The following is a 25,356-nucleotide window of genomic DNA, read 5'->3' on the forward strand; positions in this document are numbered from 1 at the left end:
ATAATATGAAGCTCGAGTATATTTAGTTCCTCTGAAATATGTACTGCGTGTCGAAAATGGAGGAACTATTTGTCCAGACTGATGACACTTTGTGAAAACAGTGGTATTGAATCTTAACAAGTGTATTTTAAGTAGTCATGAGTAATTTCATTACTCATAGGTTTGGAATTCAAATAGACGTGTGGTATAACAAAAGAATGCAGAAAGCACATTAATCTTCAGGACAAAGACTTGTTATGTTTAAGAAATAGGCTTTTGATTTTTACAAAATGTTCTTTTTACCCTGTGTGAGGTCTTCTGAGGCCTGAACAAGCATGTTTGATATGTCTGGAAAAAACATGCCCCTTTTCTAGCTAATACGAATGTAGTAGGAATTTTTCGGTGGTGAAACTGTTTAATTTCATTTTCTGCGTTGTGCTTCTGGCTGAGCAACCATGAAGGAAAATGTCAAACAGTCACAGTGGATTTCACCTTCAGTAATTGGTTCTGGTGAATGTCCTTTATTGAAATATGCTCCGTTGTTTTGCTTTAAAGTTTAAACGACAGAGCAAATATGATTCGGTAAAAAAAAGAAAAAAGGTTGTGAGCCACGGGCCTATCGCTGTAATCACTGTAACCTTGGCTTTCATCATCACACGCCAAATGTTACTCACTCGTGTGCTAGCGCTTGTTTCTGAGTCAGAGGCCTGTCTCAACAATGAGCCTGTTCAAACAGTCGCTAGTAACTCATTTTTTAATTGATTTTTGGAGATACACACAGAACAAACAGAGGGCTTAACAGTGACATCACCATTCTGTGTTTTCTACCTCCTCGTCCTCCTACCTCCTCCTCCTCCATCACTTCTCATGATGTCTTTCCGCTTGGAATGTTAGCATTTTACTGGTGAAGCTTTTAAGATTGTATCGGTACATTTTGTGCCTAGGAGGCACTGTGACAGGCATTGGTGTGTAGTGGTACGGCGTGTACTAACCTGCCGATATTATCATGCTACACGTGTGCCATTCCATTGATCGCAGGTGTTGCTTGAATTTCCCAATCAACAATAAACAATTGGATGGTGCAGTACCATGCTTGTGCGTAGGCATATGTTGGCTATGCCACAGCCTAGATGTTGCGGTCGTCTTAAACAGGTCTTAAACATTTAAAGCGTTTCATTTGGTGGTGCGTGACTGGGTAAGCTGTGTACTTGTGCACATAATCTGCTAGCGGTGTGGTACGGTGCGCGGCGGGCTATGGGCGTGGGGCCGCTAACCTGAGCTCGGCCTGCCCTCTGTCTCCACAGCGCCCAATCTGAAGGGCCGGCCCCGGAAGAAGAAGCCCTCCATCTCCCAGCGACGCGACTCGCAGAGCCAGAGCTCGGGCAAGGAGGCCAGCGGCGCCGAGGGCAAGGCTCCTGCCAAGGTAGCCTCATTAGCATTACATTTCCCCGCACGCCCTTTCAAAGGCCCGTTTCAGAGCGCCGGCTCTCCAGGAGTATACTCTTTCACATTTTTGGCATGGAAGCCCGCTTTTCCTGGGGTACCAATAATGTTTAATTAATGTTAGGGTATCAAGTATTTATGACCCTCACAGTTGTTTTTCCTCTTGTTATTTTAATGACCTTTTGTCCCCTGTAATGTGTCTATCTATTACCAAATTTGGTGGGGTGGTGGGGAGGGGGGGGGTTCACTTGTATAATATTTTGGTTTCCTTTCCAGAAAAACAGCTTAGGCTCTCAGAGCCTTTGCAGCTAATGTATTAGAGATTTTCCAGGGGAACTGTAGTCACCCGGAACGGAGATTGTGCTTGTTATTGCTGAGGTGTGATTTGAGCTGGAGCAGGGGGAAGCATGAACTCAACTCTGTGGTGTTTTCCAAACGGCAGTCTCTGTGTAAATATCCCACCGACAAGTTGAGTTAGTGGTTAAATATTATGACTCCACTTTGTTAATGAACAAATAATACTATGTTTTGAACTTGATGGAAAATACATAGTATTATTGCAAAAAAAAGAAAAAAACATGGACAAGGCAGTTATATCTTTTGAATACGGTTTTTTTTTTTTCTTTTTTCCCTGTGCATATCCTAACCGGCCTTGATAGCTCTTTTGTAGAAAATAAATTCACTTGATTATATATAGCAGATGGATAAACAGACGTGTGTGGGCCAGCAAATGAGTGTTGTGTGACGACATCATTATAACAGAGCTCTGGCTTTGCTGACTCAGTGCGCGATCCGTGCAGCCCGGGGGGGCCCACGCAGTGCCCGATGGGGGCCCACACGGCCAGCGATGCAGCTCGAAATGCAGTCTCTGTGGGCCCCCTTCCCCATTTTAGTCCAGGCCTTTTGAGGGCCCCCCCTGGGCCCCCTCCCATCCCTGCCTGGGCCCTGGGTAGTCAGTTTAACGGTGCCCCCCCCCCCCCCCCCAGCTGTGATATTCCCCTGCCCACACCAACCAAGGCCTTGCTGCTCCCCCCACCCATTTCTCACCATAGCCACCTAAAACCGCTGCTGCTCTTTCCACCTCGCCCCCTCTCTCACCTCCGCCACGTGCTCTTTTGGTTCCAGGTGAAAACCGACCCCAAGGCGGCGGTGGCCAAACCCAAAAACGGCGGCGGCGGCTGCAAAAAGGCGGCCGCCGAGGAGAAGCCCAAGGTGGAGGCAGGTGAGGAGTGCCGGGCGGACGAGCAGGCCTTCCTGGTCGCTCTGTACAAATACATGAAAGAGCGGAAAACGCCTATTGAGAGGATCCCATACCTCGGGTTCAAGCAGAGTAAGTAGAGCCCGCCTCCCTTCTCCGACACCATCACTTCACTCTCTCCAGCCCAATGGGAGCTGTGTCTTTGAGATCTGGGGGCGGGGCGGTTAGCATGAGGCTCTGGTGCCTAGTAAACATGGGTCCTTAATGGCATCTCTTTAAAAAAAAAAAAACACACACATTCTGGTGCCTGCGTTCGTCGGTGGTTCAATCAATGCAAATTGTAAAGCCGCAATGGTTTGGGGAGTTTCGATTTTCACCAAAATGAGATTGCCCATTTTGATCTGTGAGTAACTAAAGAACCATTATCATCATTTCACCTTAACACTTAACAGCGTGCACGATGTAGCCTTACCCCCACAGAGGGGTTTAGTATTCCTTAAAAAAAGGGAAAAGATCTTAATCTCTTCTGCAGGGTTGCAAAGTAGGTCAGTGTAACTTAAGAAAATGAAAGAGACAATTATACTCTGTCAACTCTATAGCACTAATTTGCTGCAGCCAACTGCTTTTATGTACATGGCTTGAATAACAGATCAAGCGCCATCAGATGACTCTCTTAAGTAGAGCGACTTCAAACCGCTCTCTGTCTGCCGAGCAGTGAAAATGAAAGCACATAAAATATTTTAAAGATCAACCCCGATCCCTTCCGTCACACTTAATTCTGGACTTCGTAAAGACCGTCTACAAATGTGAAAAATCAAAACTGAAATTTCTCGCGGTAATATGAAGCCGTCGGTTCCGCGCACATTTATATGCAGGCCATAATTACGGTTTCATATTACTACGCAGATCAGTTGCTGGTGCTTTCCGAGCTATTGTGACAGACACAGCGTCCATTCAGTTACATTTTCCATCCTTATGTTACACACCAAACCAAAGACTAAAATAGACATACAAAACTGACATACTGTATCTCTCGCTTTCTCTCTCTCCCTTTCTTTGTCCATCTCACAGTGTACTAGCATTAAGCATTAAGTTGTGCCTAATTAGGTCTCTACCACCACCTTACACCACATAATAAAGAACATAATTGTTAAAAAAAAAAAAAAAATGACAGGAGAAAGAGGTTCATTATTTCTCATTCTCTTAGATAAACAGTAATTCCCACAGCCAGTGGCATATTTCCAATAGTGTCCTTGGGAATAGGAGCGCAGTCTCCCCTGGCCGCCTTCTCAGAGGTACCCATCAAGGAAAGTTTAATTGGTCTCGTTGGATGTGCGCGGATCCGACTCGTGCGCCTCTACGATAATGGCGCCGCAGAACACGCCGCTTGAAACGACATGAAGGCGAGCCGAGACGGGCTTTTATAATGTCGTGGCGTACTGCGGTAATTACTGATGCATGACACCCTTACGGACGGATCGGTGGGTTTTCACCTGAAAAGACAGTGTCACTCAGTGGGGTTGGAGGGGCCCGCCTGTTGTCGTTTCTGCCGCGGCCTCTTCTGCAGCCGCGAGGGGGAAGATAATCAATACGAGCGGATCTGGGGATAGGAAAACAGCGTTCTGACAAACGCGAGGCGGTGTGCGCGCGCGGTGATTGAATTCTGATTGATTTCTCCCCCGTGAAGTCCCTCGGTTTATTTGTTGCCATTTTGAAACATGAAACATTTACACATCATTAAATAGACTGCCATTTATTTGGGCCATTATCTGCGAAAGACCGCGTTAACATTCACCACGCAGAAGAACACGACGGCGGGAGAGAAGTAATGAAATTAATGTGTGTCAATATCTCAGATCCTGCATGAATGGGTCCCCACATTGAAGGATTGATGTTGTTTGTGTGTGTGTGTGTGCCTGTGTGCGCAAGGATTTGTGTGTGTATGTGGAAGCTACTGATTGTAATTGTTGCAATGCTAACAATTGCCTGTGTGTGTGTGTGTGTGTGTATGTGTGTGCGTTTGTTTGTGTACTGTATGCGTGTTTGTGTGTGTTTACAGTGAGTTATTGATCTTAATGCTTATTATCCCTCTAACAGTAAACCTTTGGACTATGTTTCAAGCTGCTCAGAAACTGGGAGGATATGAGCTGGTGAGTGTTTACATAATCCTGGCTGAAAATCCCTGCCTCTCATTCTTCCTTTCTCCCCGGGCTCTGAGATACATGAAGAACAAGCGGAGTCATTTTCTGATTTTAGGCCCGCTGTCAGATTTTGTGTTTACCCGGCCGAGCTCGGGCGAAACCTCGCCTAGATCCACATTTGGCGGAGTGATGCAGTTGTTGTAAAATGTTCAAGTGGAAAACATATGTAACTCTTTTTCTGTCAAGGAAATTGGTAGCGTCTGTGCTGCACCCATGTTGGGACTGTGAAAGGGAACTGCGATTGTGCAACAAAGCCAACAGTACAATAAAGAGATTTCACTTGGCAGCCAATCTGACATCTGCTCTGTTCTAATATAGGAAAAGCATTTAAGGGCTTTTCAATTTAATCAGTTAAGGTTATTCAAATACTGTAAATGGCTCTGTATTTGTTTATCAGCAGTGAAATAAGAGAGTGGCAGCCAAAATGTTTATGATCGGAGCAAACAGGAAGTTATTCATCTGATTTCAAAGGTTCCTCTCAAGCCTGCTATCGTATGGTTTATCGGCAGTTTAGCGTACCCTGTGTACAGGAAGCACTGTGCTTTGCATATCTACTGTAATGAAATTATTCACAATACCATTACGGGTTGCTTTTTAGCATTGAAATTTTTCCTGGCTGGTTCTGCAGAATTGGTTTGAAGCAGCTGACATCTGTGATAAAAATCAGTTTTCAGAGGAAAATGATGTCATTGGAAATATTTACATTACACACAATGATCAGATTAAGCTCTGTAGCTGGTTCTGTACTCGGTCTGACAGAATTGTGTTTTCTTGCCAAAAGGGAACTTAAAACCTGCCTCTCTGATAATAGCTATGTGAAAACAAACGGCAGTCATGAAATATTAAAGCTGAGGTATTTCATAGTGCGCGGCAGGAGCCTGAGAAAATGTATAGTTCACATGCTGTCAAAAGTATGTGGATCTTTAAGTCCGTGTAAGGACATGACAAGTTGTTCTGTAAGTGCAGTATCAAATGCTCTCTGAAACTATTTTCCAAGTCTGAAGTAGATTTTATATACAAGGTTGTACTAAATCATCGGAAAGCATTTGTAAGATGGCTCTCTGATCACGTGCTGATGAAAAGTATGGAGAGACTGCTTTGCCCTTACTGTAATTACATGTTTCATATAGAGCTCAATATAATGATGCATATTGAGTTCAGAAGGATTCTTCCAAGGCCAAACAAACACACATCAGGATACATTATCAGGATACATTGTTTTTTGGAATTAATTATGTGGCACACGCAGGTTTATATCCAGGGAAGTATGTAATTATTATTGTGTTCATTCAGAGATTAGTACGTTATATTAGCATGCTCTGTAGAGGTGACTTCACATAATGAACAGAAACCATCAGCAAATTAATTGCAGTCGCCTCGAGGAATGCGTTTCAGGCAGCTTTAACTCTTTGTTTGCCAAATGCGCTACTACCGCTAGAAATGATGAATTCTTTCATGTGTTACACAGTGGAAAGTTGGTCACTTTTTGGTTCTGCGTGTACCTACCACGCCCAGGCTTGGATCTGGTGGCAGTTAAAACTCAAGATCGTTGCCTTGGCTACCGTGTCAGCTCTGTTATTCACAGACGACTTTTCCAGTTGTGTGGTCTGCCACGGTGGCTGCAAAGCGGGGTCTGAGGTGCGAAAGATAGCTGCACGGTGAGCACCTGCTGCAGCGAATGCGGCGTCACGGTGGGTTCCACCGCAGACAGTAGGCCCCCGAAAGGCGACGCAGAACCAAAAAGAGGACCGTGGCCCTCTGTGGTCCCCTGTGCAGTGTTTGGCCATGGTAATGTGTTTACCCTTCGCGCTTAGCAGTAACCCCCTGCCCCCCCTTCCTATTCCCCTCTCCTCAGATCACAGCTCGCCGACAGTGGAAAAATGTATACGATGAGCTTGGCGGCAATCCTGGAAGCACTAGTGCTGCCACATGCACTCGCAGACATTATGAAAGGTAAGGCCCCATGGTTTCTCTCCTCCAAGGAGTCTGCCACCCCTCCTTTTTGGTGGCTTACCTTCTTCTGCTTTACTGTAGGTCCAACTGGCTCACTAGGTGTATCTCACTGTAACCACTGTCTTTGAGAAAATGTACCCCAGGGAAAGTGCTTAACTGGCCATATCAAGTCTTTAGAAATCAAACATGTTGTAACATTCAGAAATGCCACAGTTATAAACTACAGATTTGTATATATATTTATTTATTTTCTTTAAAAGAGGCCGAGGTGCACTTAAATATACTCTTTCATAAAATACCAAGTGATCTGGACACGTGCAGTAGATGTTTCTAAAAATCCAATACCGATATGTTGGGGAGTGTTTGCACATAAAAAGTCTGCCTGTTGGGAAGTATTCATCATCATGGCGGAAAGGAAGTACTACACGTGAACGGGTCAGGCTGCCTTTCCGTGTTGTTTGTGGCCCTTTGCGGATCCACCGATCACTGTGAGAATAATTCTTTGCGTTGGCCTGTGGGAAACTACAGATCACACTCACAAAGGTTTGTTATGTCGGTACGTGCTTTCCTTTTTAAAAGGCAGTTAATGTTATGAATGGCATTCAATGTACCATGGCAGTTCCAGGTGTCCTTTGTACAAGCAGAGCATATTAGTCTGTGTGCATGCTTTAGTGGAGATCTCCCACCCAAAGGCTACTATTCTATCTTCACATCCATCAAGAGTGCATCGTGTGTGCGTGCGTCTGTCTTCTCTTACGGCAGAGTTTCGAAGGGCAGTTCTGAGCAGCGAGCGTATTCATATTAGCCGTTTTGGTCGTACTCCACGCACACTCCTTGCGAAAGTGACAGTTCTTGTCTTCGCGTCGCGGCAGAAAAACAGTCCAATGTGACCTTTGAAGTTTTGTCTGAAGACAGCTTCCCCCCGACGCCGAGAGAGAGAGAGAGGGAGAGAGAGAGAGAGAGAGGGTGACAGTGTCAGGCAGGTGAAAGCGCTGGAGCTCTGCCACCAGGGAGCTTTGCTTGGCCGCCCTCCAGCAGAAACAGCAGGTACATACTTTGTGCTGAATCGATACAAACCAATAATATCTTGGCGCAGTGAGTAATACGCTGCCAAAAGGGAGGGGAGCATCCCTGACCAAAAGACCAGATTTGCTGATGCTTTTCGCTTGCGCAGCTGCGGGGACAATTAATTGAATTAATTTTGCCGGGCAAACGAAGTTATTCTCTCTCCCTTTGGTGGGGGATGAAAGATGGATCTGCCCGGGGTGAGGTCGGTCCCGGTCCCCGGTCCCCTTGTCCACTTCGGGGCGCACGGCGCCGCCGCCATTGTTCGGCGGCGTGCCCACAGGTTTCGGTTCTGAAGTGGCCTTTCGCCGGTCTCGTTCACACGCCCTTGTCAAAGGGGGCGGAGCCAGTGAGCTGGGAATGTGGCTGTTTCAGTTTTTACCAGGCTCTCAATTTCATTCAACAAGACGAGCACTCGGGCTATTTTATTTATTTTATTCAGTATATATCTCAACCAGTCTGTTAACACGCAGTTTTAAGTGCAAACCTATTCTGCAAACACAGCCACTTCCCATTTGAGCTTTCTTTTTTTTTTTTACAGAAAAATGTTTAGTCGTGTTTTTTGGTTTTGGGTGTCTTTCCTGGATGGATTCTGAGAACATTATGTTTGTACTTCACTTTCGGAAAGTAGGCAGTGTTAAAGATTGTTAACTTCACATGAATGGCTTTTGGGAATTTAACTACCTCCCTGTGGCAAAAAGTGAAACTTACTCTAGCTAATTTTAGCAGTTGTCTTTAATTTGAGGTGCTTAAAGTGGTTATGGGTCTATTTCTCAGAGAGGATGAGAATCAATATTTAACCTCAAACTAATGCTCCAGCCTCACTCACTACAAATACCTTTAATGATATTTATTTAAGTGGTTCCTAAGATTAGCTTTCGGCCCAATGACACTCGGTTTGCAAATTAGGTCATAAAAAATTATGCTAATAACCTTGAAACAGACTGCAACATTCTTCCCTTTAATTTCACACTGCTTTTTAATTATATAGGTCAATGGCATTGATCAGACCCTGCTATGCATTTCATCCCCCGGCTTTCTAGAGAGAGGCCTTTGTTCCGGAAACTTTCACGAATGCTGCTGCAAAGATAGCAGCAGCCTGTAAATCTTGTTATGTGTGTATTTTGTATCACTCTGAGAAATGTATTCGTATCCCATAAAAATAAAAAGATCCATGGCAACAGTGTCATTTATAGCAATTTTCTATTTGAGTCTTGTCGTTTTTTTTCCCCTTCCCTCAGAGGTATGCATATCACGCCACAAAATGTCACAAGAACCAATAAATCTCGACCCAACCCAGTTCCAGGAATGAAAAATTCATTTTGAAGTATGTCTGTTGTTAATAACATACAGGTACCATAATGTATAATTGTGCTATTTGGCTGCGTATAAAATGTGTCATCGAAAGGGGCGTTAAGCCTGAATATTACAAATGCAAGTATCGCATTTCTATATAGAGCAACAAAAAAGGGTTTGGGGGAGGGGGGGGGCAACATCCATTCCTCCCAGCACTTTATTGATTTTTGTATTCCCTTCGGAATTAATGTTTGCTCTAAATTCAGGCAAGCCATGCTTCAGAGAACACATCCTTGAACCTATAGTGAGTATGACAGATTTAAATGCAGGGCCTTTAAGTATTTTAATGATCTAGCTTCGAACCAGCGCTTCTCCGCTGAGCATTACATCAGCTGTTTTTTCCCCCCTCGAGAGCTCAGGGCTTTATTTGAGATCTCTCTCCCTGCTGTAAACACATGGTAAAAAAACCAGTTTGCTCAGTAGATGTGGCATGTTAAACCCTTCTGTATTACGCGTTGTTGCATTTGGCGTGAGTATCTTTATATATTAAAGGGATTTATTTGTCTTTGATTTATAAATGCCAAACTCATTACAGTGGCTGTTTGCACTGAAATATCAAAAATTATTTGTTTTTTCTAGCTGAAATGTATAATGGTATAAAGTATTAGAGTTACCATTTTGTGGGCGCAGTCAGTTTTAATTCAGTCGTTGGATGATGTAATTTGTTTATCGTAATTTGCTTATTAAATATACAGCCTCATTTGTGCAGTTAACATGGCATCACTTTTGTCTTCTTTGTGAGACAAAGAGTCTCTCTGATAGACTGGACTGAAGATGATTAAGTGCATGGCAGGGTAAATCCAGCCCAATTATGAAGCACCTTAGGCGTGTTCACCGCACAGTCCCCAAGTGTGCCTTGTCAGTCATTCTGAAAGGCAAAACATATGTGGCCGTAGTCCTTGGTTACATCGATATGTTAAATCAGTTCTCTCCACTGTGGCAATAGATTTTTCATTCGTCGGCCAATGATGTGTAACTGACCTGTATTAAACATTTACAAAGGTTAGACTTTGCTTTCTTGGGTAGGGTTCCAATTCTGCCTTGTGCTTAGATTCCTGGCTTCTCCAAATTTGCAGATTAACAGTCTTTTTCCCCCTTTTTTTTTTCTTTTCTTTTTTTTTTTGGAGAACTCAGTTTTGGAACTGAGATTTTGTGCTGTTAGCAACCACAGTATTGATGTAGTTTCATATTCACTGAAGGCTTATTTGTGCTGTATAGCTATAAAGTGTCCTGAGAAGAAAAGGGGCCTGTGTTTGTTTTGTGCAGAGAGGGAAAAAAATGTTCCAAGGAACTTGGCGGCAAAGAAGAGGCTTTTGATTTTATTCCTTTAGAATGATTTTTTAAGGGGAAAAAAAAATAAAAACATTTGGCTCTACTGGAGATTCTGCAAGAAAATTCTTCCAATAATTGTGAGCAGAGAATTTAAAAAGGGTATAATATATATATAAGAAGACTGTACCCCTCAAACATAATTCAACACTTTTAATAATTAAAATTTGCTGTTGAAAGTTAATGGGTTTTAGCCTTTGGGAATGGATGAGGTAATTTCAGGTCTAAAAGGCAGACATGACAAAAGGAGTAGTTTGGCATTCCCTTACAGCCTTGTTTAACTGTGTGAATCAGGATTAGTTCAAGGGTCGACTTCTTGACAAAACCTTTGAGGCAGCCACCAAAGCCTAGGGAACAATGTCTTTTTTCACCCCCTCTCTTTCTCTCTTTCTCTCTCTCTCTCTCTCTCTCTCTTTGCCCCCCCTTCTCTCTCTCTCTCTGTCTCACTCTATCCTTTTATTAGATCTGCATTTGCTTTGCCACAGACCGTCCTGCTTTTTCAAGTCCCCAGAATTACTTTAATTATAACCGCCCGAGTTAAATCACAACTTTCCAGAAGTGATAATTAAGATCTTGTTTTGGTTTTCTCGTAAGCTGTTCTCCGTAAGCTGAAGCAGCCCCAGGCCTCCAGCTCAGCTGCAGCTTCCATTATGCTCAATAACAAGGATCCAGTTGTTTGTTTAACATTCATTTAGCATCAGAAACTTGCTGAGCTGCCATCTAGCTTTGCCTCTCCTTTACTGTGGCTCAGTGGTAATTCACAGCCAGAAAGTGGTGTTTCATCAACTAGTCATTAGAGGCAACTCTGTGAAACGCAATCCCAAAACTACTTTGTCTCCGTCAAATTACTTTTTCATTTCATTTGCAATTATGTTTCGTCCTGACATTTCTTCTGGAATAAAGCTCTGATCTCCTCTGATGAAAACTGTGCTCTGTTGAGATGTGTGTTCAGATAATTGTGTTTTGACGGTAACATGAATTTTAAAAATGTACACCATACAAACAATTGACATCCACCATATCTACTTCACAGATATTACTGTACGTGTTCTCATACAACAATATTTCCCCTCACAATTTTTATTTCCTTTGCACATGAAACATGTACAGTCAGTTATTATTTTTCATGTACTATTTGCAGCATGTTTACCATCTTGGGCTGCCAGTATGTCTGCATTCTCATCCTTTTATTTGCATTTTTCCTAGTGGGCAGTGTGCCATCTTGTGACTAAGACAGGGAATTACAGCACTTATATAATAGTAATATTAGTAATAATGATAATAACAATACCAATATAATAACTGGTATATCATTATTGCTATTAGTAGTAGTAGTATTAGTATAATAAAGTAGTAATTATTATTATATTTTCATTGTTTGCTTTAGTATTGTGTCTGTTTGTGTAACAGACAATATAAGTATACTGTCACGTTCTGTGATACTACTGTCACATGTGTCACATTCCTTGATCTCAAAATGACTGTAGTCACCACAAGCAGTTGCTTGTGTGTTTTTCAGTGAATGCAACTGTTTTAAACCGTGTAAACACCGTTCCTCAAATGCAAGCCTATCAGATTATGTAAGAGGTTATATAAATATTCGAGGATATTTGTGCGCATTCTCTCAGGGATGAACGTAAGCTAAACAGGGCACCCTGATAGGAGGTTTGTGCTAACATCGGCATCGATTCGTTCCCACCTTTAATGTTTGCGGGTCATCTGGCGAAAAGTCCCTGAACCTCTGCATAGCGAAACCTGGTTGCTCATTTGAGGAGCACGAGAAAGGTCAGCTACCTGCCTCCGCCCCTGCTCTATCGACGTGCTCTTAAGAGACCAGGCGCCGTCTGTGTGGTCCTGGGCGGCCTTTCCTCTCACACCTACTCTACGGTTAGCGTCTCTCTTTGCTTCTCTGCCGCGGTGGGTGCAGTTGCGGTCAATATTTTGACCGACAAAAAACGTACAAAAAGAGCAAAGATGCGCCACAGCTCATCCTCTGTTAGCAGCCCTTGAGGTCGAAATGCCCCGTAGTCCCACTATGCATGGTTCCTCTTTCTTATGTACTGCAGTAATGGGGGCTGTAGAGGATATTGCAACATTTTTGCATTCGTCAGTGCTTGCTCAGTGTAGCTTTTAAAGCACCTTAGCCGAGCATGTTCTCCAGTACAGGAAATAACAGTTGAGACCAGCGTTACTTTTCCATTTATGCATTATGTGACCAAACCACGCACGCCTGTATTTATTTCATACTTATTTTTACAAGGGAACGGGTTCCGTGTTGCCATGGTTTTCTAATTAATTTATTTATTTTAGCCGGTTTCCCTGGGCAAGGGCACTAGCCATAAACATACCTGGGCTCCGAGTAAATGCTGCACTTTGTATAATTATTGTGTTCTTTAAGTGAGATTATATAAAGAGCCTGTGTTCCGAGCGCTTATTATGGAAATGAATGTTATATAAGACGTGGATTAGAAGCTCGGAGGGAAGCAGACAGTGGAGCAGAATCTTATTACCCACTCAGTAGCACTCCCAGCGGAGGTCTGGGCCAGATAAAGGCAGTGTACACAGGCATTCAGTTCACCTTCATTTTTCCCAGCCAGGCAGCCATCTCTGTAGTAACGCCCCTATCTGTTCAGAGCGCTTCATTATTCATGGATCCATCCTGCATAGCAATTGCGAGCCTGAATTAATGATGGTGCGCGTTTCATTTTTCACACCTGTGCTTTGATTCTTGTTTTTTTTTTCTTTCTTCAATTTATAAATTACAGGCTGCGCCGCTTTGTCCAAATGAAATGTGTGACTTTGAAAATAAGGATGCTCTGCGCCGTTTAGCTGTAGTTCATTTATTTGTACATAAATTTCTATACGAAGGTCAAAAACAAGGTGAACAAATAAAAAATGTGTGCGTGTACAGGGGGATGGTGGAAAAAACCCTCAAGAGCTTATAGGTTGCCCGACTGAGAGAATAAAAAAAAGAAAGTGGTGCTGCATTTTATGCAGAAATATGAATCATTTAAATAAAAAACTGAATGCTATTAAAGGAAAATAAATGGCACAAAAGCAAATCTGAATAGCTATTGCATTTAAATTACGATTCCATTAAAGGTAATGAGGAAAAAAATTAACAAGCTACTAGACCAGAGAATTCAGCAAATAAGCTCATTTGCACAAGATTTGCGTGATAAGTGATAGCATATAATAATTCAGTAGTAGTAATAGTTTTAAGTGCATTTTATAGAACAATACAAGGATGAGTTGGTACTGTACTGCGGTTATTCTATGATACTGGACCTTTGTATTTAATTTCAAACTGGTTTAACCTGGCCCTAAAAAAATTGGTATGTAGATTATGTAAAATTGTTGTGAGAATGAATTTGTGAAAACAATTACTGAATGAATTTATCAGTAAGATTTTTTTTTAATGTGAAGGCAAATGGCCAAATCAAATTGGCTATTTATTTATATGGCTAGCATTTAAACCTTCCCAGTTGAGAAATACTTGTAATAATGGGGGGGAAATTATTTATTGCCCCGAGGAGTGAACGCAAAGGGCATAAATAATGCTTTGTTCTGGTCAGATGGTCAGAGATGATCTCTGACCAAAACAGGCGGCTCAAAGTGACCTCACCCCGTGCCCCCGCAGATGTCACCCTGGCCGAATGTTTTGACTTCGTCCGAGCCGCCGTTCGCTCGCTCGAACCCTTCCTCTGCCCTTTCCTGGAGCTCTGTTTTGGAGGTATGAACGAGTCTGATCCGCGAAACGAACGCGCAGTTTATAGCGCTTGTTGTGCAACCTACTGTATGGGGAGTTTGGGGAGGCTTGTATTCCTCTTCCGGTTTCAGTGGTCGGTGAGCGTACCGTCGTTTTCTGAGCGTGCAGGTGCAGCTGAGCTCGCAGACGCGGTGGTTAGAAACTGAGATGTCTTTATATAAACACTCATATCCTGTAGTGAAGTGCCGCACCAGCAGTGGGCCTGCCCTCTGGTAAAACACGTGAATCCACTGAATGGCAGAGCAACATGTTTATCTGGCCTAAAAGTGAACCCGTGTTGTCAGCGTGTTGCAATAGGTTACTTTAAATAACTTTCCCAGTTTTGATTACAGATGGTTTTTCTCTCAGCTGTGGCCTGGCTATTTGGAAAAGCGGGATTTTTTTTATATTAAGAGCTCAGATTGCCGTGAATTCTTTCACAGGCTTGTGGAGCTTTGCTATAAGTTTTGAGTGAGAAGATAAATATTACAGTTTTCGTCAAAGAGGCCTGGTATCATAAAATATATTGCAGCTCTTTCAAAACTGGAGAAGTGAAACTCAATATTTGAAGTGTTTTTTTTCCCTTTGTAGTAGTTGCTCACCGGAACAGCTAGCACTATCTGATGTGACGCGGGAATTTGGCATGTCAGCCTACAGTTGCTCGTAGTTTATGGTTTGGTGTGAGCGGTAAGGTGTCTCTTGTGTTTGGAGATATAATCAGTCACTTCAGGGATGGTACTAACTGTTAAATGGGTGGGAAAAGAAGTCACATCCTGTGGGTGGGTCTGCCTGTGCTGCACCTCAGCAAGGAAATGCACTGTAGATCGTGGAACAGTGTGGGCAGTTAAATTAAACTTATTTTTTGCATCCCAAAGTGAGTTTAAATTAAGATCATCATCTTACTGTGACATACTGTACATGGTATCCTTTTTTGCCTTTGTTGGTTTTTCCTGATAATCATTTTTTATTTATTGGTTATTTATTTATTTATTTGAAGCAAATTAAGTGGAAATTATTTTAGTGGTTTGCCCTTTTCTATCAACACCCACTCCCTTTTCCCTTTCTTGTTGTTTCTTTGTCTCTCATTCTTTTTCTCTCAGTCAGTCTCCCTCCCTCTCGCCGTCATAAAGGAACATTTAATTGCAGATTTCCTGCTTTTGGCTCTGGGCCTTTGACCAGCTGTATGAAATGTAGTTATACTGCAGTCTATGTGCCAGCTGCAGAACTCAGTGAAAAAATAACAAAAAATGTAAAATCTCACAGACCCACTTGAACTCTTAAAAGCATTTTTTTCCTCTGAAAGGAAATATGCCACTCTACCTAATTTGCAAAGAGATAAATTATATTTGCCAAGGTTTTTTTTCCCCTGAAAGGAAAGGGAGTAGTTATGTCCATACATGGTAATATGGAAAGAATGATGTAGGCCTTTTCTGTTCTCCTGACTGGTCGACTTGCTATGAAGACTGTATCCAGTTTTATTTCAGCACTCAGTAAAATAAAGGCACACACACACACACACACACAAAGAAATATTAAACTACATCTGATGTCAATTACCGCCTGAAACATCAAAAAGAGAAAATGGAAGGTCGAAAAGTTATGTTTGCCGTTCCACGTAACTAAACAAGGGCAATCGTAAAACTTGCGTAAACACGGGAGGCAAGGACGAGGGGTTTCTGAAAAACATACACACTTAGCCCCGGACTTAAAGACTGCAGAGGATTAGCTATGAGCAAGATAAGCTATTGTGTGCATTATTGTGCTCTCGTTATGTAAACACGAACCGAAACATTACAGTGGGAATCAGGTATTTGGCAGCTGCGCCGCTATTTTGATTCGACTTCGTAGCGCGAGCGTTTTCCAGTTTTAGCAGCTGTAACATGTTTAAACTCTTTTGGTAATGGGATCTGAAGATGAATGTTCCCTCTGGGCTCCTGCTTAGCTCCGCCGCTGGCTGGCTGCCAAATCCGAGCCAGCGTAGCTTTATTCATGCTTCCCCGCGCTCGCCCTGCCCGAGCATGCTCAGTGCGGGCCGCTTTACTCGACGTCGCTGCCGCGTTCGGCGCGGAGGGGTGGGCGATCTCTGACGTCGATTAAACTCATCGAAAATAGAGGAAATCGTCCGGTGTTCTCAAGATAGTCCCCAAGATCTTTAAAAAAAAAAGTAAACAGGGACGTGGGAAGAGACGGGGAGCGGGAGGGTTGGGGTAGGGGGGTAGGGTGCTAGATTCCTGGTAATTAAATACAGCTGTCTTGTTTTGTATGTCCCCCTGTAGAACGCATCCCTCTGTTATTTCTGTTCTGCTTGCATTCACAAATTGTGATCTGCGAAATGTTTTGACTCAGTCCGCTGCAGCACAGTTAATATTTATAATTCAGCATGCCTCAGATGATTCCCACCGTGACTCATTAATCACACAAAACACATTATAAAAACTCCAAACCACTAGAGCAGAAAGTGCGATTACAGCCCAAATATATCCCTTCCAATTACCATCTCTGTATCAGGGGGTCCCTATCACAAATGTGGAACAAAACAGATTAGCGTAGAAATGTCTCTGTGTGTTCAGTTAGCTTCCAACAAAGAAAAAAAAACCTAATGGTGTGGAAGATCTCTCTCTCCTCTCTTCTCTCTCTCTCTCATGTCTTTTTTTCTCTCTCTCTCTAGTCCCCAGAAGATGGCTATCTGAGAGAATAGATTTAGATGTTGTTAATATGGGGTACACAAGGGGAGCAGCCTTCCTGGGATCAGCTGCTGTGATCTGAAATGCTTTTAATTAGGATCGAGTGCATTTTCGCTATCTATCCATGCTCCAGTGCTAAAGAGGCGTGTGTGTGTGTGCGTGCGTGCGTGCGTGTGTGCGTGCGTGCGTGCAAGCATGCGTGTCACCTCCTTTCCAACTTGCTACATTCGAGGTTTGGCTGGCAGCAGATTAATTTAATCTTTCCTTTTATGGAGAGGTATGATTTTATCATTCTAATCAGGTAGATGTATATATATGTCAGATTAAGAGAAAAAATATTCAAATGCAGGCTTGGAATTAAGTCGTCTAGACAGTAAGTGGTCTGTGATGCCTTGCCCAGGAATGACTGTATTTCCTGGAATATGATAAAGGCTAAGGTGGGGGGGGGGGGTAGTCACTGGACTTCAAGGGGTGGGTGGGATGTCGGAATTCGGGCCAAAGTTTTCACCTGTTCCTCTCTCTCGCTCCTCAGACTCATCCTCCCGTACGAGCGATATACTAAAGGGGAGGAGGACAAGCCCCTCCCCCCCGCCAAACCCCGAAAGCAGGAGGCCGGAGCCCAGGAGGGGGGAAACAAGACAAAGGTGGCGGCGGCGAAGAGGCCCAAAGAGGAACAAAACCAGAAGCCCAAGAACGAGAAGGACGCCGCCGCGAAAGACCTGGACGTCTCGCCGGTCAGTCGCCGACGCTCTCGCTCACCTCAGCACGGCCGCGAAGCGCTCTCTGCCCTCAAACAAACACAGGGCCCCACCCCCGCTCTGCACGCACAACACGACAGCCCGCTCTGGAGAGGGTGCCTTTCTTTATTTAACAAATCAGCTGTCAGAGTCCTTTCCAGAATAGTGTTGTCAAGAGCAGCTGTTTTTAACATAATTATTTTAGCCTGAATAGAGGCTGCAACCACTTCACTGCGCGGTAAATATAATGTACTTTCTCCGCTCCAGCGACTCCTCTAACAGTTTTTTTTTTACCGTTTGGCCTGTTTTTAAGCTGTTTAGTCTCGGAAAGCAATTGTTGTGCTCTGGGTGTGCCTTCCAGTAACCTTTCGCTGAAATCAGTTCAAAACACGACGGCAGATTTATTATTATCAACAAATATTTTACCCGCCGCAAAGCAGGACGAGATCGCGGTTCCCGCAGAAACGCTTTGTATCAAATCACATCGTCTGTTGTGTGGAAACCGAAGCGATGCCATATTTTTGCTCTTTCATGAACCATGGGCTATTTTTACCCTCAAAAGCCAATAAATCCATGGTGATTTGCGAGTGTCTGTAGTTAGGCGTAAATAGGGGAGAGAAAGAAAAAAAAACAACACAGCCCTGAAAGGGAATGAAAATGGAGTTATTTTCCCATGAATAACCAAATGATTACAGAGGAGATGAAAAGGCCTTTTCAGTGTTCTCGCAGAGTGTCAAATTTAGACACATTTTAGAACAGCTACATAGCACATATTAATTCCCGCAATGCATGAAATGAATAATAGGTTGTGCGGCGGAAACAAAGAGGCCTGTTGTAAGGGCTGACGAGTTTTCCAGTGGCATGCCGAGCTCATCTGTCTGGTATGTTCTCTAATTTGAAAGCCTCTTGAGATAATTGATTGTACATTGTAAGGAGCAAATGAAATGGTGTGCTGTTTGAGAAATGAGATGTATTAAGTGGAGAAAAGGATTGTGGGGGGGGAGGGGAGGGGAGGGGTGGGTCGAAGACACTACACCAATGTTCTGCGTTTGTCAGATGGACGTTCAAATACGAGGAACTGTCTCAACAATTCAACGTCGGTGGAATACTGACAGACGATATAGACAGGAGAGGAGGTGGTTTTCGTTAAGAAGCGCAACGTGTAAGCAGTGTTAATTCACTCATTGCGTCCAAGCCGAAGACAATTCTAGGCCCTTGAGTGATGCCCGCATTGCCAGCAGCCAGTCACACCCCATTAGGGCGGCATAATATGGACTGCTAGTCACCAGGCACTAAAAGGCGCCCGGACAATGTGTCCCAGCAAGTTGCAAGAGAGTGTCAACAAACCTGAAAAGGCCTGTCAGTCCCCAGAGCCGCGAGCCCGGCTCGGCTGTGACCTCAGGGGTCAGAGGTCAGCCGCCGAACAATGAGCGGAGAGGCAGGAAATTTGCGCACAAGCGTCATTACCACAAAACATCGCTGTCTGATTTTAACACTTACAAGTGTGAAATGGAAAAAAAAGAGTTGTGTATATCGCATATACACATAACATGCACATGCACCTCCAAATTTGAAGATCTTGAGGGCAAAATAAGGTCATTTAAATAAAATCCTTCCTGTAGGTGGAAAATGAAATGGAAAAAAGTCAGAAGACCCAGCTAGGAATTAAGAGGCTGCTCTTGTCTAAGCATAGAATTTCAGTGTCTTGTTTTCATTGAAGACATGTGATGTCCGATTTCAACAGCAACTGTCACATGATGCTTCGCAAAGGCCAAAGCAGATATATCGAGCAGCGCATGCGTGACTGTGTTTGCTGTGTGAAGAAAAATACCCGCACTTACTGGGATTCTGAATTAATTCGTTCAGCTTCACAATGCAGGAACTGGTCCAGCAGGAGTTGCGCAACCTTTTTTTTTTTTTTTTGTTTTTTTTTTTGATCTCCGGTGGGTTTTTTTGTTTGAAAAGAGAATAAAGCGTGGGCCCGTGTCAACCGCTGTAGGCAAGGTTAAGCTTGCAGCTTAGCGCTGGTGTTTCTAACACCCGAGCCATCTGTTTGTCAACTGCCTGCGCTCCGCATAGCTGAGCTCAGACGCTTTGATGTCGAGCCACTTGTTCATAATGCAGCCCGGTTTGTTTTCCCAAACGAGGCTGTCACTCTCCAGCTCAGGCACTTTTATGACGAGGGACCCTTTGTGTGCATGGTTTGCTTTGTCTTTGGAGACGGGGCGGTCTGTGTTCCTGCCTGTACAGCAGGATCTTCCAGTGACCGTGCTGTCCGTGTGTCTGTCTGACCGTGCTGTCTGTGTGTCTGTCTGAATTCCCGGGGCTGTCGCTGTCGTGTTCTGTTACCGTGAGTCGGTGTCTGGTCTGTGTGTCTGTCTGACCAGGCTGTCCGTGTGTCTGGCTGACCAGGCTGTCCGTGTGTCTGTCTGACCATGCTGTCCGTGTGTCTGGCTGACCAGGCTGTCCGTGTGTCTGGCTGACCATGCTGTCCGTGTGTCTGGCTGACCATTCTGTCCGTGTGTCTGGCTGACCAGGCTGTCCATGTGTCTGCTGACCAGTGCTGTCCATGTGTCGTGTCTGACCAGGCTGTCCGTGTATCTGGGTGACTAGGCTGTCCGTGTGTCTGGCTGAGCAGGCTGTCCGTGTGTCTGGGTGACCAGGCTGTCTGTGTGTCTGTCTGACCGTGCTGTCTGTCTGACCAGGCTGTCCATGTGTCTGTCTGACCAGGCTGTCCGTGTGTCTGGGTGACCAGGCTGTCCGTGTGTCTGTCTGACCGTGCTGTCTGTGTGACCATGCTGTCCATGTGTCTGTCTGACCGTGCTGTCTGTCTGACCAGGCTGTCCGTGTGTCTGTCTGACCATTCTGTCCGTGTGTCTGGCTGCAGGTTCCTGATGAGGAGATGAGCAGCGAGGCCTCCGAACGGGAGCAGGAGGCGCTGAAAGAGGAGAGGAAGAGCAGCAGCGGAGAGGAGGACGAAGAGGAGCTCCAGCTCACTGTGAAAGAGGAGGCCGTCCCGGAGAAACCGCCGCACCGCGCCCCGCCCTGGGAGAACGGCCCCCCCGAGCGGGTCCTCGGAGACCCCCCGCCCCCGGCCGAGCTCCGGGAGGGGGTCGACGCCGAGCCCACCGCTCCCAAACCGCCGCACTCCTGCCCTGCGCAGGACGACGCCTCCGAGCCCGGGGCGGGGTACGCCGCGGGCAGCGCAGAAGCTGCCGGAAATACTGAGACCCACAACCAGGTGGGTCTGGTGCTGCCCACCCTGAAGCAGAGGCCCCCGCCGGCCCTCCCGCCCCGGGACCCGCCCTCGGAGAAGGAGGACGCCCCCGGCAGGGACGAGGCTTGTTTCGGGTACCCCCCGGCGCTGTACCCCAGGGGCAACCCCGGAATCATGTCCCCTCTGGCCAAGAAGAAGATGCTGTCCCAGGTCAGCGGCACCGCCCTGCCCAACAATTACTCCTTCGGCCCGCCCCCGCCGCTAATCAACAGGAAGTGCGCGAACGGCGGCCCGGAGGAGCCAAACGGCACCGCGGGGCCCCTGGGGCCCGGAGCGGAGCCCCCGATGGTCAACCGGCCGTCGGTGATCCAGCACGCGCAGAGCTTCAAGCCGCGAGGGGCGGAGGAGAGGAAGGCCCCGGGCGAAGCCTGCGACCCCGCCCACGCCCCGCCCCAGCCCCACCCCCAGCCCTGCCCGGCCGGGGACCCCTACCTGCTGAGGGCCGACCCCCACGAGGGCGCGGAGAGGAAGGTGGCGCGCCCCTCGCCGGCGCCCAGCTTCCTGTGCGACTTCTACTCCTCCCCCCACCTGCACAGCCTGTACCGGCAGACGGAGCACCACCTGAGCAAGGAGCAGCTCACCTCGTACCTGAGCCGGGAGGCCCCCTTTTGCCAGGACGGCGAGAGGGTACCGGGCTTCCCCCCCGCCAAGTACCCCGAAAACCACGGCCTGAGTTACGGCGCTCAGCTGTGTCAAAACGGCAAGGCGGGCCCCGGAGAGAGGTCACCGGACGACCAGCCGACGGACTTGAGCCTCCCCAAGCCACCCCCCCACAGACTGCCCCTTCCCAAGCCCTCGGCGTGCAGGGCGTCCCATTCCATGGCCCAGCAGGACGTGGGCGCCCCCCCGCTCTTTCAGACGGGCAACGGCCAGCCCTCCGGCCTGGACTACCACCCCAGAGCCTGCCGCGTCCCGCCCATGACCATGTCTGCCCCGAAAAAACCCGCTGACCCCCCGCCCAGGGCTGGAGCCAAGCTCCAGAACGGGCGGGGGGAGGACGTTGCGGGGTACAAGGCGGAGGAGATGCCCCGGCCCATCCTGGGGGCCAAGAGCGGCCCCCAGAACGTGTGCACCGCCCGGCCCCTCAAAAGGAGCCTGGAGGAGCCTGACGGGCCGCCAGAGAAGAAGATCCGGGTGGTGACGCCCATGCACTCGGCCAAGGACGCGGCGGGCCACGCCCGGACCCCCGACCCCGAGGGCGAGGGCATGAAGCCGGCGGAGCCCGCGCACGGCGTGCACGTCAACAGCTACGCCGACGGCCACAAGTTCCCCCTGCACGCGCCCATCTTCCCCGGGCTCTACCCCGGGGCCTTCCTGTCCCAGGTGCAGGACGTGTGCGACAGCCTGGGCTCCCCCCTCCCGCCCGGGTACTCCTACCCGCTGCAGTACTTGAAGAATCAGGGGGTCCTCTCCCCTCTCATGCCCCCCTTCGCCATCCATTCCTTCATGATGCAGAGACAGCTGCTGGCCTCCACGGCGGGCCCTCCCCCCCTCTACCGCCACCCCGCGGGGGGGGGCTCGTACGGGGACCTCCTGCACCACAGCCTCTACCCCATGTCTGCCCTCAACCACCAGCCCGCGTTCAGCCCCTCCCAGCTGCCCTCCGTACACCCCAGCACCAAACTGTCCTAGGCCAGCCGGTCTGTCATTCCCTGTAGCAATGCAGTGCAAAGCAAAGCAGCTCCTCCCCTGTTCTTTTCTGTGTCCCGTAAGCATGGCCGCGCTATAGACCTTAAACAAATGGCAGAAGACCTTGAAGGTGCTTGAATCTGGGAACAATACCTTTTTATTTGTGCACCATTTTTAATTTTTTTTTTTTTTGTTTGCCACGTCACGTTTTATAAATTTTGCACATTACTCTGAACGTGGGCCAACTCGGGCATCACAGTGTCAGTTGCTGTTGAGTCTGGGGTCAAAGGGCAAAGGTCACGGACGCAGCGTCGGCAGGGCTCGGCACGAGGGCTCCCGTCACACCGCTGGCTATCCAAAGGATAACACGAGTCACGTGACAAATCAATGCAATTCACGGTGCAATTTCAACAGATCCTGGGTTTTCACTTATTTTTGAAACACTATGATGAATTGTTATGGAACACTGTCAAAGGAGTTGTTATAATCAAGGTTTACTATCGGAAAAAAGCATTCAATCTGCATTTTAATATTATTCCTTATTGTGCATTTCTTTTTATTTAATTGTAGATCTGCAGTCTGGAGTTCATTTCAAGCCTACGTGGGTTATCATTAGTGACTTAATGCCATTGAAGGCAATCGCCTGGACCTGAACATTGCAGTATAACAGAGCAGTTTTGTGTAGATACAGGCAGGACTCTCTCCTTGAAGGAAATCTTCAAATTCAGTGATACAATGTGAAGTGGCATTCACATGCTGTTTTCAATCACTGTTTCCAGCCCTCCTTCACAGGTTGTCATGTGACACAGAGGACTTTGTTGTTTACCAGGATGATGTTAAATACATTTCTTAAATGTAGGACTATGGAGTTTGTAAATAGTAAAAAAACGAAAATATTACAACATTTTGTATCCTATTCACTGGCTACTGTAATTTCTGACCGCTCTGAACTTCAGATAACAAAGGGTTGGGGTTTGTTCTTGTGTGACAGAAGTGCAATGCCCAGGACTACTCGGAAGCCGAAACTGGCTTTTTGTTTTTTGGTGCGGATGTAAGACTTTTGTTCCTTTTCTCAGAAGACAAATTCAGGAGCCGCAGCCACAGTTTTAAGCCTTCACCGGAAAATATATTTAAAACTATGATTCTTTTAAGGAGCACTTAACTGTAGTGAAGCACACAAACCATACCCCCCCCCATAGACTCTCAATAATCACAAGGCCAGTTGCTCTGAATTTGTTTGCAATGGAGGAAAAAGACGTAGCGATGACAGCAATCAATGGAAAGGGTATGTAATGGAATGACGCATAATGCAATTTTGAAAATGGTTGCCAACAGTGAAAACAAAGGCTTATGTAATTATTTTTGCACAAAGGATTTGGGGAGGGGATGGGGGAGTGAGGGTGGGGGGGGGGGGAGTGTTGAAAGCAGTGAGAATGAAAATCTAGTATGGAGCAATCTTTATTAATGTGTCATTGGTGAAGACTAAATATGAACTGAAGAAATGTATTCACTCCAAAAATGCTTGGAGTAACACTCAAGGTTGCTATGTAACTTTTTTTAAAAGAGTAATAAAACTGTTTTATATGCACCATAACAAGGCTGCAGTATCTCCAATTTAAACTGCATTCAATAGTGGTTACACATGACTCCCAAAAAAAAAAAACTATTGTTACCCTTGAAGGTATTGTGAATACTTTGGTCACAGTCAACCATAAATATTAGATATGAAGATATAAAATTGTGTTCAGTTCATTTCTCCCTTGCAAGTTTTGTGCCTTTTACATTTGGCGGTTAACTATTTAACAAGTGGATGAGCACGATTCTTCAAGTTTTGTTTAAAGCAAAAACATCTGGGTTTCCTTTAATCTTGAAGGCCCCATTAACACACATTATGTTGTTCTATGCTTAGTATAGTGTATGAACAGAGAGGCCTGTGTTACTGGTCGAATGTTGTTACTTTACATTGTGCTTCAGTAAAGAGAAATTAATCTTCGCATGGGTACTGTACTAGACCACACGTTCAAAGGCCTGAGTTGGAGCACATCTGGTCTAGTTTACAATGTTCATTCTAACTGTAATGAGCACGGGGAATTTCTGGGCCCTATAATTAGAATGTTTGTCGGGAGCACTTAAAGAGCCTCTCAGTGTAAGATTGTCGTATCCAACCGTGCTGAAGGGGTTAAAGTTCTACTGTCAGGGCTTTCGAAACACAAATCTGTTTACCAGTTAAATGCGTATTTTTCTTTTTTTCATTTTTTGCGGTCTTTGTTGTAAATGTTGTACACCTTTCTCGGGCCTCCTCTAGCCTTGTGTTATTGCGTTTGTACATAGTAAAACCTGAGCTGATAACGCTACGTAGTTTTGTTTTAATGATACCGAGTGACCTTGCTATTATAGGTTCACAACGCTACACTTACGAGTACTGAGCCAATTATAAACACTCGGTTTGTCTGTTTTGTACTTTGTGTTTCCAAATTGTACTTCTTTGAGATGCTTTTTGATACCATGTCCCATTAGGTCTCCAATCACATAGCTGACAAAATATTTTGTACTTTCTGATCCACTGTATATTTAATTAAAATATTTTACTACCTACTCCAGCGTGTTTTCACTCAGCAGTGATATACTACCCTGTTGCACTCTCCTGCTGCTGCAGAGAAATTTCTTAATCAGGGATGCACTTGAATTCATGCTGATGGCTTGGCCACAGTAAGGGAATATTGGAGCTTTAAGTGTAGCACTGGAAATACCAATCCA

The 25,356-nt window shown here is 45.7% G+C and overlaps 1 protein-coding gene across 2 annotated transcripts in view; it reads left to right on the top strand.

Moving 5' to 3' along the window:
- arid5b (AT-rich interaction domain 5B) overlaps nucleotides 1–25,194 on the top strand; it is a 67,107-nt gene extending 41,913 nt beyond the window's left edge. For both annotated transcript variants that reach the window (XM_064320330.1, XM_064320338.1), the window contains 6 exons: nucleotides 1,284–1,402; nucleotides 2,548–2,752; nucleotides 4,718–4,770; nucleotides 6,677–6,774; nucleotides 17,489–17,690; nucleotides 20,581–25,194. In XM_064320330.1, the coding sequence (XP_064176400.1) occupies nucleotides 1,284–1,402; nucleotides 2,548–2,752; nucleotides 4,718–4,770; nucleotides 6,677–6,774; nucleotides 17,489–17,690; nucleotides 20,581–22,602 (2,699 nt within the window). In that variant the 3' untranslated portion in view covers nucleotides 22,603–25,194. The remainder of the gene's footprint in view (nucleotides 1–1,283; nucleotides 1,403–2,547; nucleotides 2,753–4,717; nucleotides 4,771–6,676; nucleotides 6,775–17,488; nucleotides 17,691–20,580) is intronic.
- Nucleotides 25,195–25,356: the final 162 nt, after the last annotated feature.

Source organism: Anguilla rostrata, chromosome 2 (genome assembly GCF_018555375.3).
Source record: "Anguilla rostrata isolate EN2019 chromosome 2, ASM1855537v3, whole genome shotgun sequence".
NCBI classification, from domain to species: domain Eukaryota; kingdom Metazoa; phylum Chordata; class Actinopteri; order Anguilliformes; family Anguillidae; genus Anguilla; species Anguilla rostrata.